General features: G+C 42.8%; 1 protein-coding gene across 1 annotated transcript in view; it reads right to left on the reverse strand.

Moving 5' to 3' along the window:
- The window catches only part of PDS5A (PDS5 cohesin associated factor A), a 644759-nt gene that overhangs the window by 541535 nt on the left and 86150 nt on the right, over positions 1-17074 (reverse strand). The window contains exons 5-6 of the mRNA XM_030191317.1: positions 9943-10040; positions 963-1089 (exon numbers count right to left, since the gene is read on the reverse strand). Of these exons, the coding sequence (XP_030047177.1) occupies positions 963-1089; positions 9943-10040 (225 nt within the window). The remainder of the gene's footprint in view (positions 1-962; positions 1090-9942; positions 10041-17074) is intronic.

A 17074-nucleotide genomic window follows, 5' to 3' on the forward strand; every position in this document is an offset into this window, starting at 1 on the left:
TTAACAGTACACAAAGAGATTTGTTTTCACTTATTTGATTCACAGTTGCCATTTTCATCAAAGAAGACTGATCACCCCACATTCAGACTACACATTTTTGAAATGGTCAACTAGTTATCTCTAAATAGTTCATCAAAATAGAAAAGTATGAATCTGCACAAGTTATACTAGTCTACTGATTATTTAACTGATCCAGAAAAGCACTGATAAGAGGCTAAGACAAAAAAAGCACTATAGAGCTTTAATTTGTAACAACTGTTTCTACGAGTGACTGCCAGAATGTCTCCTGTTCTCAGTGAATATGGTGCTCCGTAATAAACACTGCGAACAGGTTCCGTCCCATTAAGAATGACCAGTACGCACTACAGAACAAAGCCTCTCTCCTTACCAGTGAATGACATGTCGATCACACAATGGAACTGCTGTTTATAATAGCAGCACCAGATCTAGATGTCCACTCTGCAAGCTGCACCCTCCCCCCCTCCCCCCCCCCATACAGAGATGGAGTCATTCTTACTATCTGAGCAGGGACTAGAACCCATTAGAGCTATGGCTACAGTTTCAATCTAACTTAAGTCTTAGGTTGAACACCTGAAATTTTATGATAGCTATCCTAGACTCAGCATGCTACTTTTCAGATTAACAATGCGCTACCATTTAATTCTGAGGACTTGTGCCTGCATTTTTCTCATTGTGTCTTATGTCATACCTGTGCCCCATTTTAAGTTAACTGAACATGCATCTTTCTACTCTCAGTCTTCTATATTAGCAAGTTCTTCTTCTCCAATAAGTATGTTCTTATATCTGTCTTTCCTAGTCAAATTTAAAAACACACACACAAGGAGTGCCGCACACAAATAAACAAGGAGTGCCTCTTCAACAGTGCAAAGAAAGAATGGCTCAGAGTGGCAGCAAGCAAGGTGTTCTTCCATAGTTACCCTATTCCCAGGTACTTCACAGACCTTGTGTGCAGGGATGAGGTTAATGAGAATGGAATCCAGCAGCTCCTGGGTCACTCCATCGCCCTCCATTGTGATGGAGCTCATCAGGTCCAGCATATGCATCTGTACCTTCTGGTTGTGGCTGTTACTAAACAACAAATCACATATAAATCAGTCCAGAGGCACAAAAGAAGTGATCTCTAGCACCACTCAGTTTACAATTCAGGTGGTAAAGAGATAAAAGGGAGGGGGGGGGGGGGGCAGAGCATCAGCAGCTTATCTGGTGATATGACAAGTTGGGGGTTTTCTTTCTAATATCCATTGCTATGATACTTAAGTTTCTTCTCTTTAAAAAGGTTTTACACAAGATTTAGCACCCTACTCGCTAAGCTGCGTTGTTGCAATAACAATTTAACACACAAAAAAAGGTGGTACTCAATGCACATTTAGGGGCCCTTTTACTAGCAGTGTTAGGTGCTAATACAAGCCTAATGCACAAAAAACTGGAGTATCACAGGACACTAAAGCATCACGCAGTAATTTGAAAATGTGCGCACAGTGAGGAAAAAAAACACCTCTAAAACAGCCAAGAAAAAAACTAAGAGTTTCACAAAAAAAAAACCCTCTCAATGCTCATTTAAATATCTACAGGTTCAATAGTCAGTACCACACAAGCTGAAAGCATATCAAAAGTTCCCAAAATCATTTCAAAAACGTTTTTCCCAAAACACACACCAAATAAATACATTTCACTGAAACAATCAACATGGAGCAGTTTATAAATCACTTAGCTTGCAATTCAGTTCCAACATATCCTCTTTCATAACACTCCATACAACTGTACAATTGGAGTAGTTTAATGTCCAAACTCAACAAAACGGGGTACTCATAGCAAATCCCAATCCTCAACAAGGGACTCTTGTTTCGCATGACGTTGTTTGAGGCTTTTTCTCACTGTTTGGGTTTCCTCTCAAGTGCAATACAGAAGCCAGTGATAGTGTATGCAAAGTTTATTGATTTTGTATGCATTGAATATGCTTTGCTCACTCTTATTGCAGGTTATTTGTTAACATAAGTACATGGCCATTAAAGGAGAAAAAAAATAGTAAAAACGGCCATAGAGTGCATATTGAGGCCAATTTTTACCACAGCTAAGTAAAATGACCCCTTAATGAGCTGTGCTACATGCTAAAAAGCTTCATTATGTAAAATTAAAAACACAGCTTATATTAAACTGTGGAAGCTACGTTACTCATGAAAGTTACCTCTTCCTCCAGAGCTAGTAACTTTCACATGTGAGTATCAGACCACTAACATGCAAGCCGCTATTGTTTCCCATTCTCCCCCCCCCCCCCCCCCCCCCCCCCCAAGGTGGTTTCACTTCTACTCTGTAATTAATAATAGATGGATCTCTCTCTTTCAATTTTATCTCTAAACTCTTATTTTTTCCTGGTATTTAGCCTAGTCCTCCACTCCAAGTTGTGGACTTTAAGACGGTTTATTAATTTCATTTGTTAATTTTCCTAAATTCTTTTATTTTCCTATTATAATGTCTTTTCCTGTAACAAGGATGGTATGTCTTGGATTTAATTTGAAAACTGCATAAATACATGTTTAAAAGAAATCTGGATATGGTGCTTTTAACAGCCCAAGCAGGAATCTATTGAGCAGGGACGGTCTCTCCATGTTCAAGAGTGAAGCGCTGTGTACGTCCGGTAGCGCTATAGAAATGATAAGCAGTAGTAGTAGAATCATACTGATCCATGAAATGCAGGGATTTCAGCACATGGACACAAGAGAGGAGTTTTTCTAAAATCAGAGGTGTGAGTAGACTAAAAAGTGGACATCTAATTTAAGAGTTTGAATCCGCCCCCGTTTCTCTCTGCAGTGTACTCTGTAAATCACTGCTACAAGAGCAAATCTCAGATGTCACCCTCAGACGCCTACAAATATCACAGTCCTGAGGTAGAAGAAAAAGTACCTAAGTGCTTTAGGTGGAAAGAGAACAAAAATAAACCAATCCTTCAGAGTGAAATATCAGTTAACACAAAAGCAAGACACCAGTTTTCACTCAACAGAACATCCCCCCCCCCCCCCACAATTTTTTTTAATGGACAATCATAGCACATACAACTTAGCAAAAGTCCTATGAGCTCCACAATTGTTCAAACCATTGGTGCATATTCAAAAACCTAAAACTTATATGCACCATGTGTGTTCATAACCATCAATATTTAAACCCCAAATTACTTAGCTTAAAATTGGAAGATATTCTCTCACACGTAGTAATTGGCCAACACAAGATTGTGTTTTGGGCTCGGATTGAATTTTGGAGATTTGTAACAAAGGATGAGGGTACATTGAAAACTATCTTATATCAGAAAGAGGTGGATAGAAATAATTACTTATGGTTTCATAGTCATTACACATACCACCTTAAGGCTAGCTTGCCTGTGCCAGTATTTGCGATTGCAGCAGTTCTGTTTTTCGATGGATGAGTTTTAAAAAAATGTTTAATTATTGATCAATCAATTTATATGATATTCACAGCCTGTTCTAAAGCAAGCTTTCATGAGAGCAAAATATTTCCAACAGGATTTATTACTGAATTATAATTAGTGACAGTCCTAACATGTGTGCTCCCTTTCATGGCTGATATAAATTATGTGGTAGCATTGATGCAAGATTTATGGTCTATATTAACTACTCGTGACTTCTTGTAAATAGACTCTTAAGGCACTCCAAGAGGGAAGAATATAAAATATCTTTCATCGCAAGATAGACAAGACTTAACATAGTGATGTGCATGGTCTTATGTAATGTGGCAGATATACATGGTACCCATCAACACTGGAAGGAATGCAATGAACATCTACCTCAAATAACTACCATTCAAGATAGATATGATACAGACTGTGGCTCTTAAGTGATCTATGCTCTATACTGTTCATATATAGATAAGACAAAGAACTCGATTCGTTTGTGGCTTAAAACAAGATTGTTGTCTGCCCCTTTCATGTCCCACTGGATGGAGAAATCAATTCACACTGATGCTTTGAAATGATGGGTTTTTGACACTATGTTAGAAGGGGCAATCGTGAACATCTGTTTAATGAAAGAATATTTCTGGATTTTTCTGATCTGATACCTTTTAATTATGGACAGTATTTGAATGGTGGACTTACTACTACTACTACTATTTAGCATTTCTATAGCGCTACAAAGCATACGCAGCGCTGCACAAACATAGAAGAAAGACAGTCCCTGCTCAAAGAGCTTACAATCTAATAGACAAAAAATAAATAAAGTAAGCAAATCAAATCAATTAATGTGAACGGGAAGGAAGAGAGGAGGGTAGGTGGAGGCGAGTGGTTACAAGTGGTTACGAGTCAAAAGCAATGTTAAAGAGGTGGGCTTTCAGTCTAGATTTAAAGGTGGCCAAGGATGGGGCAAGACGTAGGGGCTCAGGAAGTTTATTCCAGGCGTAGGGTGCAGCGAGACAAAAAGCGCGAAGTCTGGAGTTGGCAGTAGTGGAGAAGGGAACAGATAAGAAGGATTTATCCATGGAGCGGAGTGCACGGGAAGGGGTGTAGAGAAGGACGAGTGTGGAGAGATACTGGGGAGCAGCAGAGTGAGTACATTTATAGGTTAGTAGAAGAAGTTTGAACAGGATGCGAAAACGGATAGGGAGCCAGTGAAGGGTCTTGAGGAGAGGGGTAGTATGAGTAAAGCGACCCTGGCGGAAGAGAAGAAGGGGCAGCAGAGTTTTGAACCGACTGGAGAGGGGAGAGGTGACTAAGTGGGAGGCCAGCAAGAAGCAGATTGCAGTAGTCTAAACGAGAGGTGACAAGGGTGTGGATGAGGGTTTTGGTAGAGTGCTCGAAAAGAAAGGGGCGGATTTTACGGATGCTGTAAAGAAAGAAACGACAGGTCTTGGCAATCTGCTGGATATGAGCAGAGAAGGAGAGAGAAGAGTCAAAGATGACCCCAAGGTTTCGAGCTGAGGAGACAGGGAGAATGAGAGAGCCATCAACAGAAATAGAAAATGGGGGGAGCGGGGAGGTGGGTTTGGGGGGGAAAATGAGAAGCTCGGTTTTGGTCATATTTAATTTCAGGTGGCGTTGAGACATCCAGACAGCAATGTCAGACAAGCACGCTGAAACTTTGGTTTGGATGCAAGGTGAGATATCACGGGTAGAAAGGTAGATTTGGGAGTCATCAGAATAGAGATGGTAGGAAAAGCCATGGGATGAGATTAATGAACCAAGGGAAGAAGTGTAGATAGAAAAGAGGAGGGACCAAGAACAGAACCCTGAGGTACTTCTTTTAAGTACATAAGTATTGACACACTGGGACAGACCAAAGGTCCATCAAGCCCAGCATCCTGTTTCCAAAGTGGCCAATCCAGGTCACAAATACCAGGCAAGATACCACCCCCCCTCCCAAAAAAAAAATTTTCAATACATTTTATGCTGCTTATCCCAGAAATAAGCAGTGGATTCTACCCAAGTCATTTTAATAATTGTCTACGGACTTTTCCTTTAGGAAGCTGTCAAAACCTTTTTAAACCCCGCTAAGCTAATCACCTTTACCACATTCTCTGGCAATGAATTCCAGAGTTTGGATGCCGAATGGAGATAGCTTTTAAGACCTGACACCATTTTTTCTGTTACAGATTAATAACTGAAAGAAGCAGTACTTTGAAGCTTCGCCGTACTTTGTTATGAAGCAGAGTGTTGAGCTATAGAGAAGCTATAGTTGAAGATCTGCTGAATTTTCTCTGTCTAGCTCAAAACACAATGACATGTCAGGCAGCTGCTGTTTGAGAGAGAGGCTATCTTCCGATTCTAAGCTAAGTAAAAAGTATTTTGGGATTTAAATATTGGGAATTATGAACATATACGGGGCATGTAATTTACCAAAGTTGCTGTATAGAAGTATTTAAAAAAAACCTAGTTTATAGAACTATCCATCCATTTAGGTATTTTTATAATGAAGTCAACATACTTACTATCTTCACCATTTAAGTTTAGAAATGTGGCCAGTATGCAGGTCTCCAACTTCTTACTGATATTAAATACCTGATCCTTTTTAGGGGCGGAGAGGGGAGGGAAGAAAGATGAATTCAATTTAATTTTAAGGTGAGTGCAGCTATCATATTCAGGGTAGAAAACCCATGGAATAGTTTGTCTTCAGAAAGACTGGAAATATGTTCAGCTGAGGATGTGAATAATAAAAGGAATGCATCTTGATACAATATTGTATCACCAGCAGGATCTGCACTGAAAGATGGGCCCCAGCAGCTAACTGTATCATATCATGACGACCTCAGAAGAAAGCCTGGATGTGCCTTATTTACATAAAATGTTTTGTAACCTACTTAAATATTAATGGAAGTAGAGAAAAAACCTACTTTGAACTTGCAATCAAATATTTATTAAGCTAACAATATGATTTTAAAATCAAAAATCTCTTTCAAGATTTCCACCAGTATCAGGGAAGGAGAAGCATCTGGGTTTTGGGTCTGGCACAGAAAAGCATTACACAGCATTACACAGAAAAGCATTTTTTCCCAGCCTAGCAGAAAGTCAAAAAGGGGAAATCAATAAGCCTATCTCTACTACTTGCTGGTATGGATGCATGAAGTGTCTAAGACAAAGTGACAAAATAGGCGTATTTGGTACATTTTCAGAAAGAACTAGAAGTGGCTGGTTTTCTAGCACGGACAGCTAGACTTGGCTATGTTCCTCAGTGAGCAGCAGAAACAAAGAGGAGGAACATTATGAAAATTGTTTGGGTTGGAAAAAATGAGAAATAATACATTTATTTATTCATTCCAAATTAATAGCATGCCTCAGTCACTCAAGTTACAACAATCATATACACAACTGAAATAATATACTAATTTCAAATAAAAAATATATAAAAATAAATATTTTTCATTGTGATATCCAAGACCAAATCACTGATCCTTAATCTAATCCTACAATCCCCTCCAATGACATAAATTGAATAAATCTCTGCTATAATAAAAGGCACCTTCAACGTTCTGAAGCTGACTCCGTGGCTTTACTGAAGTGAAGTTGTTCGTAAGGATCGTCGCTCTGTAACCATCTCTCTCTGCCCCGCCCTCGCACCCTCAACGTCATCACGTTTTGACGTTGAGGGCGGCTGACCTATCAAAGGCGCGAGGGCGGGGCCGAGAGAGATGGTGACAGACTGACGAATCTGACGAACCTTATGAACTCTTCACTTCAATGAAGCCATGGAGTCAGCTTTACAACGTTGCAGGTGCGTTTTATTACACTACACAGCTCCCTAATTTTCCACTTAAACATCGCAGGGTGGCTGGAGGGGGGGGAAGGGGGGGGCAACAACCATGGAACTGGGTGGGTGAGAGGGAGGGCGGCCCCTGGAACTTGGAGGGGGACCAGGTGGACCCTGAAACTGAGAGGAAGGGGGGCCCCCTGGCACACACTCTCATTCTCACACACACACACTCACAGCTCCCTAATTTTTCACTTGAACATCGCAGGGTGGTTGGGGGGGGGGGAGAGGGGGGGCAACGACCCTGGAACTGGGAGGGAGGGCAACGACCCTGGAACTGGGTGGGTGGGAGGACGGACCCTGGAACTTGGAGGGGGGCCAGGCAGACCCTGAATGGAAGGGAGGGGAGGGGTGACCCTGAAACTGGGAGGGAGGGAGGGGGGGAACGACCCTGGAACTGGGTGGGTGGGCAGGCGGACCCTGAAACTGGGAGGGAGGGAGGGGGCCCCTGGCACACACTCTCATTCTCACACACACATTCTCTCCCTAATTTTTCACTTAAACATCACAGGGTGGCTGGATTGGGGGGGGGGGGGGGGAGAGGGAGGGGTGACCCTGAAACTGGGAGGGGGGGCGGGGGAAACGACACTGGAACTGGGTGTGGGGGCGGGCGGACCCTGAAACTGGGAGGGTGGGGGCCCCCTGGCACACACACACATTCTCGCACACAGTCTCACTCGCTCTGTCACACACACTCACACATTCACTCTCTCTATCACACACTCACTCACACACACTCTGTAAAACACACACACTCCGAGGAAAACCTTGCTAGCACCCGTTTCATTTGTGTCAGAAACGGGCCTTTTTTCCTAGTAAATAAATAAATACAAAACCACTAGAAAGAAATAAAACTAGTATTTGCGGATGGTACTAAGATCTGTAACAGAGTGGACACCCGGGAGGGAGTGGAAAACATGAAAAAGGATCTGAGGAAGCTAGAAGAATGGTCTAAGGTTTGGCAATTAAAATTCAATGCGAAGAAATGCAAAGTGATGCACTTAGGGAATAGAAATCCACGGGAGACGTATATGTTAGGCGGCAAGAGTCTGATAGGTACGGACGGAGAGAGGGATCTTGGGGTGATAGTATCCGAGGATTTGAAGGCGACGAAATAGTGTGACAAGGCGGTGGCCGTAGCTGGAAGGTTATTAGGCTGTATAGAGAGAGGTGTGACCAGCAGAAGAAAGGGGGTGTTGATGCCCCTGTATAAGTCGTTGGTGAGGCCCCACCTGGAGTATTGTGTTCAGTTTGGAGGCCGTATCTTGTTAAGGATGTAAAAAGAATTGAAGCGGTGCAAAGAAAAGCTACGAGAATGGTATAGGATTTGCGTTACAAGACGTATGAGGAGAGACTTGCTGAACTAAACATGTATACTCTGGAGGAAAGGAGAAGCAGGGGTGATATGATACAGACGTTCAAATATTTGAAAGGTATTAATCCGCAAACGAACCTTTTCCGGAGATGGGAAGGTGGTAGAACGAGAGGACATGAAATGAGATTGAAGGGGGGCAGACTCAAGAAAAATGTTAGGAAGTATTTTTTCACGGAGAGAGTAGTGGATGCTTGGAATGCTCTCCCGTGGGAGGTGGTGGAAATGAAAACGGTAACGGAAATCAAACATGCGTGGGATAAGCATAAAGGAATCCTGTGCAGAAGGAATGGATCCTCAGGAGCTTAGTCAAGATCGGGAGGCGGGGTTAGTGGTTGGGAGGCGGGGATAGTGCTGAGCAGACTTATACGGTCTGTGCCAGAGCCGGTGGTGGGAAGCGGGACTGGTGGTTGGGAGGCAGGGATAGTGCTGGGCAGACTTATACAATCTGTGCCAGAGCCAGTGGTGGGAGGCAGGGATAGTGCTGGGCAGACTTTTACGGTCTGTGCCAGAGCCGGTGGTGGAAGCCAGAGCCGGTGGTGGGAGGCGGGGATAGTGCTGGGCTGACTTATACGGTCTGTGCCAGAGCCGGTGGTTGGGAGGCGGGGCTGGTGGTTGGGAGGCGGGGATAGTGCTGGGCAGACTTATACTGTCTGTGCCCTGAAGAACACAGGTACAAATCAAAGTAGGGTATACACAAAATTAGCACATTTGAGTTATCTTGTTGGGCAGACTGGATGAGCCGTGCAGGTCTTTTTCTGCCATCATCTACTATGTTACTATGTAGTACACTTGATACTAGGGAGATGTACTCAACACAGATGTTGGTAAGGCCAATACCATTGGCAGCTGGACCCAGAGTAATATAGGCAAAGGCAACTGGGCAGACTGAATGAGCCAAATGTTCTCTAACATAGTAGTAATGCCATCTGTGACCCTAACACACAGAAGGGATGAAAACATGCCTGCCTAATTCAAGGAATTACCAATTCCAGCCCTGTAGGGCCTCAAACGGGTCACGCTTTCAATGACAAATTAACCCAGTGTTTTAACCAAGCATATACAAAACTATTTAAATATTATTTTTGAGTATCCTAAAAATTGAGCCTATTTGCAGTGCTTGACAACCAAAACTGAGAATTCCCAGCCTGTCAGGTTTTCTATTCCCTACTTGCCCTAGGTTTTGGAAAACTATTTTTATCAGTCTGGAACATTTAAAACTCTAATTTTCTACATTGGAGGACTAAAAAGCCATTATAGATAGTTCATATGCAATAAAAATAAAAAAGCAATATAACTTACTTGATCACTGAGAAAAGGGTTCTAAAAAGTTGAATAAAAATTTCATTGCAATCCTCCAACTCAAAGCAGATATTGTAAGATTTTACCCAAGCTAAATTCTACAACAGGAAAGAGAAAAAGAACAAAAAAGGCACATCAGAAAATGGACAAACCAATGAAAAATACATTTTAATATACGACCAAAAAAAAAACCCCCTCTGAATTCAGATAAAAGTAAAGTCACCTGGAAAATCTGCAGTGACAAACCTGGTCCATGAATTAAACCCAGGTCCTCCACATAGCAGCACCTACCACTGAACTGACTACAGACACTCAGTATTTTATGTGTCTGTTAACATATATTGACTTCTAATGAGTGACTGCTATTTCCAGAGCACAGCATTTGACAGCAGTGAAAAACTACATGTAGAAGCCGATGGAAGGTTACTACAGAAGTTACAGAATAAACAGACAGTGGCAATGTGCCCCACCCCTCCACCCCCATTTTATCTCTGCCATGGCTCTGCTCCTGTGGTGACCCCAGATAAATCGACCAGTGACCTACTAAGCCAGGGATAGCCAAACTCAACATATAAGAAACCAGAAAAAAAATCACAGTAGCAGAGTCTCACCTTTAAGTAATAGAAAAAGTGGGAGCACAGCATGCACACCCCTCCCCCCCCAAAAAGGGATGTATTTCTCAACCTCTCTCTCATCCCTCACCTTGCCCTCCCATCTTCCTCCCGTGAGTTTCCCACATTCAATTCACAACCCATATGTCCCCCAGTCTTTACTTCCATCTAGCCATCACTCTCTTCTCTTTGCTCCTTCCTTCAGCCAGTCTTCAGCCAATCAGTCCCATCACACAATCAACCAGCCAGCCACTGTCTCCAGTAAATGAGCCCCCAGCAAGTCAGCCTGGTTACCTTCAGCCAACCACCCATATTTATTTATTATCTCATTTGTACCCCACAGTTTCCCAACAGTGTCAGGCACATCACTTGTGCAGTCCCTGAAGAACTAAGGGCTAAAGTATTTTTTCAAAAATAGTTATGCTGGTGGTCAGTGTCCATGATGCTGCCTCTTTAAGGGCCTAAACTCCGCAGTAGTCCTCCACTGGTTTTTTTTGTACTTTTTAAGAAGGCTGTGGTCTGGGGATTAGGGAAGCTACTGTTTATAAACACTTTGCTGAGGGAGGTCATGTTATGCATTAGAGGGAGAAAACATGTGTTAGTCTCGCTCCAAGGTTCCTGCACTCAGCGATCCCCTAAATTGCGGATTTACCTTGCTGAATCCTTGGGCAATCTATTTTCGTCCTTCCCAGCTACTTGGTCAAATTTTTTGTTTGAGCAGAATCTTTGATGTCTGGGGAAAACGGCAATGGGGAAGCTGCACCAGAGGGAAGATAAGATGGTGGCTGAGCCCCTGGTGGCTTCTTCTTTTTTGGAGCAGCAGCTTCAACAACTTACCGAGGTGGTTGGCCGCACCCTTGAACTGTTTGGGGCAGCTCTACATTCAACCCATTAATGTGAAAACATTGCTTACAGAAATAACGCGATGGACCAGAGAGCTCAAACAATATGTCTCTGCAGTGGAGGATGCAGGTCACCAGGCTGACTCACTGTTTCCGTGACTGGAGGCCCAGTTGCGGGATTAAGCTGACCGCATTGATGAGCTAGAGAATCGCTCCAGATGCAGAAACCTGATTGCGACTTATCTTCGGTGTTGTAAACTTGCTGAAATTTGAATTTTCACTCTCTGATAGTGCGGGGCCATTGTACTTGGAGGGCCCATCTTTTGGGGAGGTGGCAATAAGGGCAATCCCAGGCCTAGGGTGGCCATTACAAAAATCATAATTATCTCCACAAAGTAGAAATCTTGTGTAGCTAAAGACTGATGCGAGTTACCTTACATTATGACAGTGCTCCCATAAAAATATTTCAAGATTACTCGGTGGCGCTTCAAGGGCGCAGAAAAAAAGTTCTCCTCATTGTGTTCCCTCTTACATGATAAACAATATCATTTCATGTTGCTGTACCCTGCAAATTTAAAGATTTTCACTAATGGCCCCAGCACACTTTTGACTCACCTCAAACAGCTCAAGATTATATTAATAGCCTCCCAGGACTAATGTCAGGAGCTACTTGACCCGTCTACTGCAGGGCACCCTGGGTTTTTTTTACCTCAGCTTCAGTAGATAATTATGATGTTTCTTTAATTACAAATGTGTGTTGCCTATGATGCTTAAGGGTTCTGTAATACTATTTTGTTACTGTGGGGGTGCTGGGGGGGGGGCATGGGACCCTGGGCACCTATGTGACTCTAACCCTCACTATGTTTCTTGCAGTGGGTTTTCTACAGGGTTTGCAATGAGTATTGGGTGGTGATGGGAGGGCGAGGGTTGGAGGGAGGACGGTGGGACAGGGGTAGGATGTTTCACACTGCGGGAGTGGGATGTGGAACATGGATCTTTCAGGCTTGCTGCAGGTGTTGAATGTGGCGATTGTGTGCTTGATATTATATTATGGCTGCGGTATGTGTCCCTATGTGAGTGGATGGTAGTACCCAAGGGAGGGTGGTTGGGCTTCCTGGGACTTCTTTCTAGTACTGCTGTTTTGTCCTTATCACATATAAGCTCAGTTCTCAATTGCAGGTAACCCCATTCGTCTAGTAACTTGGAATGTGTGTGGCATATCTTCCCCTATAAAGGGTCAATGTGGGTGATAAATACATACCTGTGCAAAAGGAGATGAGATTGTTAGGGTTCAATTAGACAGTGCTTTGAACATGGGTACCCAAGTTAGTAAAGTTGTTCAGGATTGTTTTTTTTAGCTACATGTGCTCCATAGGCTTAAAACAATGCTATCCACTTATGACCTGAGACTTGTGGTACAAGGGCTAGTATTGTCACAGTTGGACTACTTCAATGCCCTATATCTTGAAATTCTCAAGTAATCCACCTACTATGGTATCTCTTTTATTTATACTTAATAGAGGGGGTATTACTATATCTCACAAAATATTACCCAGCTCTCAATATACTTCAACCGTACTTTTATATTCATAAGAGGGTATTATTGCATTTTTTTAGGATCCATCAGATTTTCCTATCACCATCACACAGGCTAATAATGTGAGCCAGGCACTTTTGTGATGGGTAGGTATTCCTCACTTGATCCATTTTAATTGAATTTCAATTTTAAGAATTTTTAGCTATTTTTCTCTTATACTTTATAAAATCAGGTTCAAATTTCAATCGAAAAAAAGCACTTAACTTCAATACTGGATGATCGCTTTATATTTCTTCTTTCATTTCAACTGATTTTTACGACTGATCACTCATCTCGGAGATTTACACCGACATGAATTCACGTTTCGCAACTAGTGCTGTATTAAGGTATATCTCCTGGGATTAAAAAAACATATGTTAGTCTCTAATATTTTAAACAATCCTCAATAACAATTTTGCAATTAGAATACCTCAAACAAATCTGGAAACAGTTCTCTGCTTTCTCCATCATGTTTCAAAAATGGCCGCGGCGTTCTAGCTATTTAAATAGGGGATTTTTCAAGTCTTACGTCAATAATTTACTAGCACCAATCACAGAGCTCCACACTCTAACTCCTCCCCTTGCATTAGATGACTGACTGCCACTCAATTTCTCGATTTAAACCCTTAGGGTATACAGAATTTAAAGAGAAAATCCATGATTGCTCTTTATAGTTTAAGATATTTTCAATATTACCACCCTCCCACCCTACTATAACATGGTCAATGATTCTCCATTTTATATCAGTAATTTTATGATCATATTCCATCCAGTGTTGTACAAGTGGAGCTTCCTCCTTTTTATTTTGAATCCGAGATTTATGTTCATTTAATCGTATTTTCACGGGGCGCTTACTTCTACCCACATAAACTTTTTCACAAGGACATGTTGTTATATATACTACCATAGACGTTAAACAGGTAGTGGATTTTCTCTTTAAATTCTGTATACCCTAAGGGTTTAAATCGAGAAATTGAGTGGATGTCAGTCATCTAATGCAAGGGGAGGAGTTAGAGTGTGGAGCTCTGTGATTGGTGCTAGTAAATTATTGACGTAAGACTTGAAAAATCCCCTATTTAAATAGCTAGAATGCCGCGGCCATTTTTGAAACATGATGGAGAAAGCAGAGAACTGTTTCCAGATTTGTTTGAGGTATTCTAATTGCAAAATTGTTATTGAGGATTGTTAAAATATTAGAGACTAACATATGTTTTTTTAATCCCCAGGAGATATACCTTGATACAGCACTAGTTGCGAAACGTGAATTCATGTCGGTGTAAATCTCCGAGATGAGTGATCAGTCGTAAAAATCAGTTGAAATGAAAGAAGAAATAAAAAGCGATCATCCAGTATTGAAGTGCTTTTTTTCGATTGAAATTTGAACCTGATTTTATAAAGTATAAGAGAAAAATAGCTAAAAATTCTTAAAATTGACATTTAATTTAAATGGATCAAGTGAGGAATACCTACCCATCACAAAAGTGCCTGGCTCACATTATTAGCCTGTGTGATGGTGATAGGAAAATCTGATGGATCCTAAAAAAATGCTATATCTTGAAATGTCATCACTGAGACTTAGGGCTTTGCAGATGGTCCAAAATGCGGCAGCACGATTGATGGGGTAAGTTTGTTCATGACTCACCGTTTCTTAAGAACTTGTACTAGTTACCTGTTGTCCAGTGGATATAGTATAAGGTTCTGTCAATAATTCATCACACTCCGTATGCAATTGCTCCTACCTACTTTCAGGAAGTTTTGCAGGTACACCACCCTACCAGATCTTTGAGATCGGATAAAATAACCTGTCACTGGATTTAATTATGCAACCACACTATGTAGAAACAAGGTCTTCATCATTTACAGTGGTTGGTACATAGCTACAGAATGCACTCAAAAGCGAAGATACTTACATGTAGCAGGTATTCTCCGAGGACAGCAGGCTGTGTTCGCACATGTGGGTCGGCGTCCATGGCGGCCCCAGGAACAGAGATTTTCCAGCAAAATCTAAAAAAAGCTTTGCGACATCCAGTAGGACGAGGGACGGACGCACTGCGCATGCGTGGCCATCTTCCCACCCAGGAAACATAGTAACATAGTAGATGACGGCAGAAAAAGACCTGAGCGGTCCATCCAGTCTGCCCAACAAGATAAACTCACATGTGCTACTTTTTGTGTATACCTTACCTTGATTTGTACCTATCCTTTTCCGGGCACAGACCGTATAAGTCTGCCCAGCACTATCCCTGCCTCCCAACCACCAGCCCCGCCTCCCACCACCGGTTCTGGAACAGACCGTATAAGTCTGCCCAGCACTATCCCCGCCTCCAAACCACCAGTCCTGCCTCCCACCATCGGCTCTGGCATAGACCGTATAAGTCTGCCCAGCACCATCTCTGTCTCCCGCCACCGGCTTTGCCACCCAATTTCGTCTAAGCTCCTTAGGATCCATTCCTTCTGAGCAGAATTCCTTTATGTTTATCCCACGCATGTTTGAATTCCGTTACCGTTTTCGTTTCCACCACCTCCCGCGGGAGGGCATTCCAAGCATCCACCACTCTCTCCGTGAAAAAAATACTTCCTGCCATTTTTCTTGAGTCTGCCCCCCCTTCAATCTCATTTTATGTCCTCTCGTTCTACTGCCTTCGCATCTCCGGAAAAGGTTCGTTTGCAGATTAATACCTTTCAAATATTTGAACGTCTGTATCATATCACCCCTGTTTCTCCTTTCCTCCAGAGTGACCATGTTCAGGTCCGCAAGTCTCTCCTCATACGTCTTGTAACGCAAATCCCATACCATCCTCGTAGCTTTTCTTTGCACCGCTTCAATTCTTTTTACATCCTTAACAAGATACGGCCTCCAGAATTGAACACAATACTCCAGGTGGGGGCCTCACCAACGACTTATACAGGGGCATCAACACCCCCTTTCTTCTGCTGGTCACACCTCTCTCTATACAGCCTAACAACCTTCTAGCTAGGGCCACCGCCTTGTCACACTGTTTCGTCGCCTTCAAATCCTCAGATACTATCACCCCAAGATCCCTCTCCCCATCCGTACCTATCAGACTCTCACCGCCTAACATATACGTCTCCCGTGGATTTCTACTCCCTAAGTGCATCACTTTGCATTTCGTCGCATTGAATTTTAATTGCCAAACCTTAGACCATTCTTCTAGCTTCCGTAGGTCCTTTTTCATGTTTTCCACTCCCTCCAGGGTGTCCACTCTGTTACAGATCTTAGTATCATCCGCAAATAGGCAAACTTTACCTTCTAACTCTTCGGCAATGTCACTCACAAATATATTGAACAGAATCGGTCCCAGCACCGATCCTTGAGGCACTCCACTTCTCACCTTTCGCTCCTCCGAGCGAATTCCATTCACCACCACCCTCTGGCGTCTGTTCGTCAACCAGTTCCTAATCCAGTTCACCACATCGGGTCCTATCTTCAGCCCATCCAGTTTATTTAAGAGCCTCCTGTGGGGAACCGTGTCAAAAGCTTTGCTGAAATCTAAGTAGATTATGTCCATAGCTCGTCCCTGATTCAATTCTCCTGTCACCCAATCAAAGAATTCAATGAGGTTCGTTTGGCACGATTTCCCTTTGGTAAATCCATGTTGTCTCGGATCTTGCAACTTATTGGCTTCCACTCCCGCCTCAGTTAAATGAAAAGTAAATAAAAAATAACACAACAACTCCAAAGGGGAGGTGGGCGGGTTGGTGAGAACAATCAGCCTGCTGTCCTCGGAGAATACCTGCTACAGGTAAGTATCTTCGCTTTCTCCGAGGACAAGCAGGCTGCTTGTTCTCACATGCGGGGTATCCCTAGCCCCCAGGCTCACTCAAAACAAGAAAGAAGGTTAACCCCTCCGAAGGGACACCACCTTGTCGAGGTGGAGGGGCTTCAGTGTTTCAGTGACTCAGAGGGCTATGCTGTAGGGTTACCCATATCAGACAGGCCTCTGAGGAGAAACCAGAGAAAGAGTGTCCCAAACTGGAGGATCCAAGATGGCATTGAGGGAGGACGTACGTTAGTTGAGTTCCTGTTTTACACCAGAATACCTGAAGAAGTAGGCGCACTCCCCAGAGAACGGGGAAGAGAA

The sequence above is a fragment of the Microcaecilia unicolor genome, chromosome 2, assembly GCF_901765095.1.
Source record: "Microcaecilia unicolor chromosome 2, aMicUni1.1, whole genome shotgun sequence".
NCBI lineage: Eukaryota > Metazoa > Chordata > Amphibia > Gymnophiona > Siphonopidae > Microcaecilia > Microcaecilia unicolor.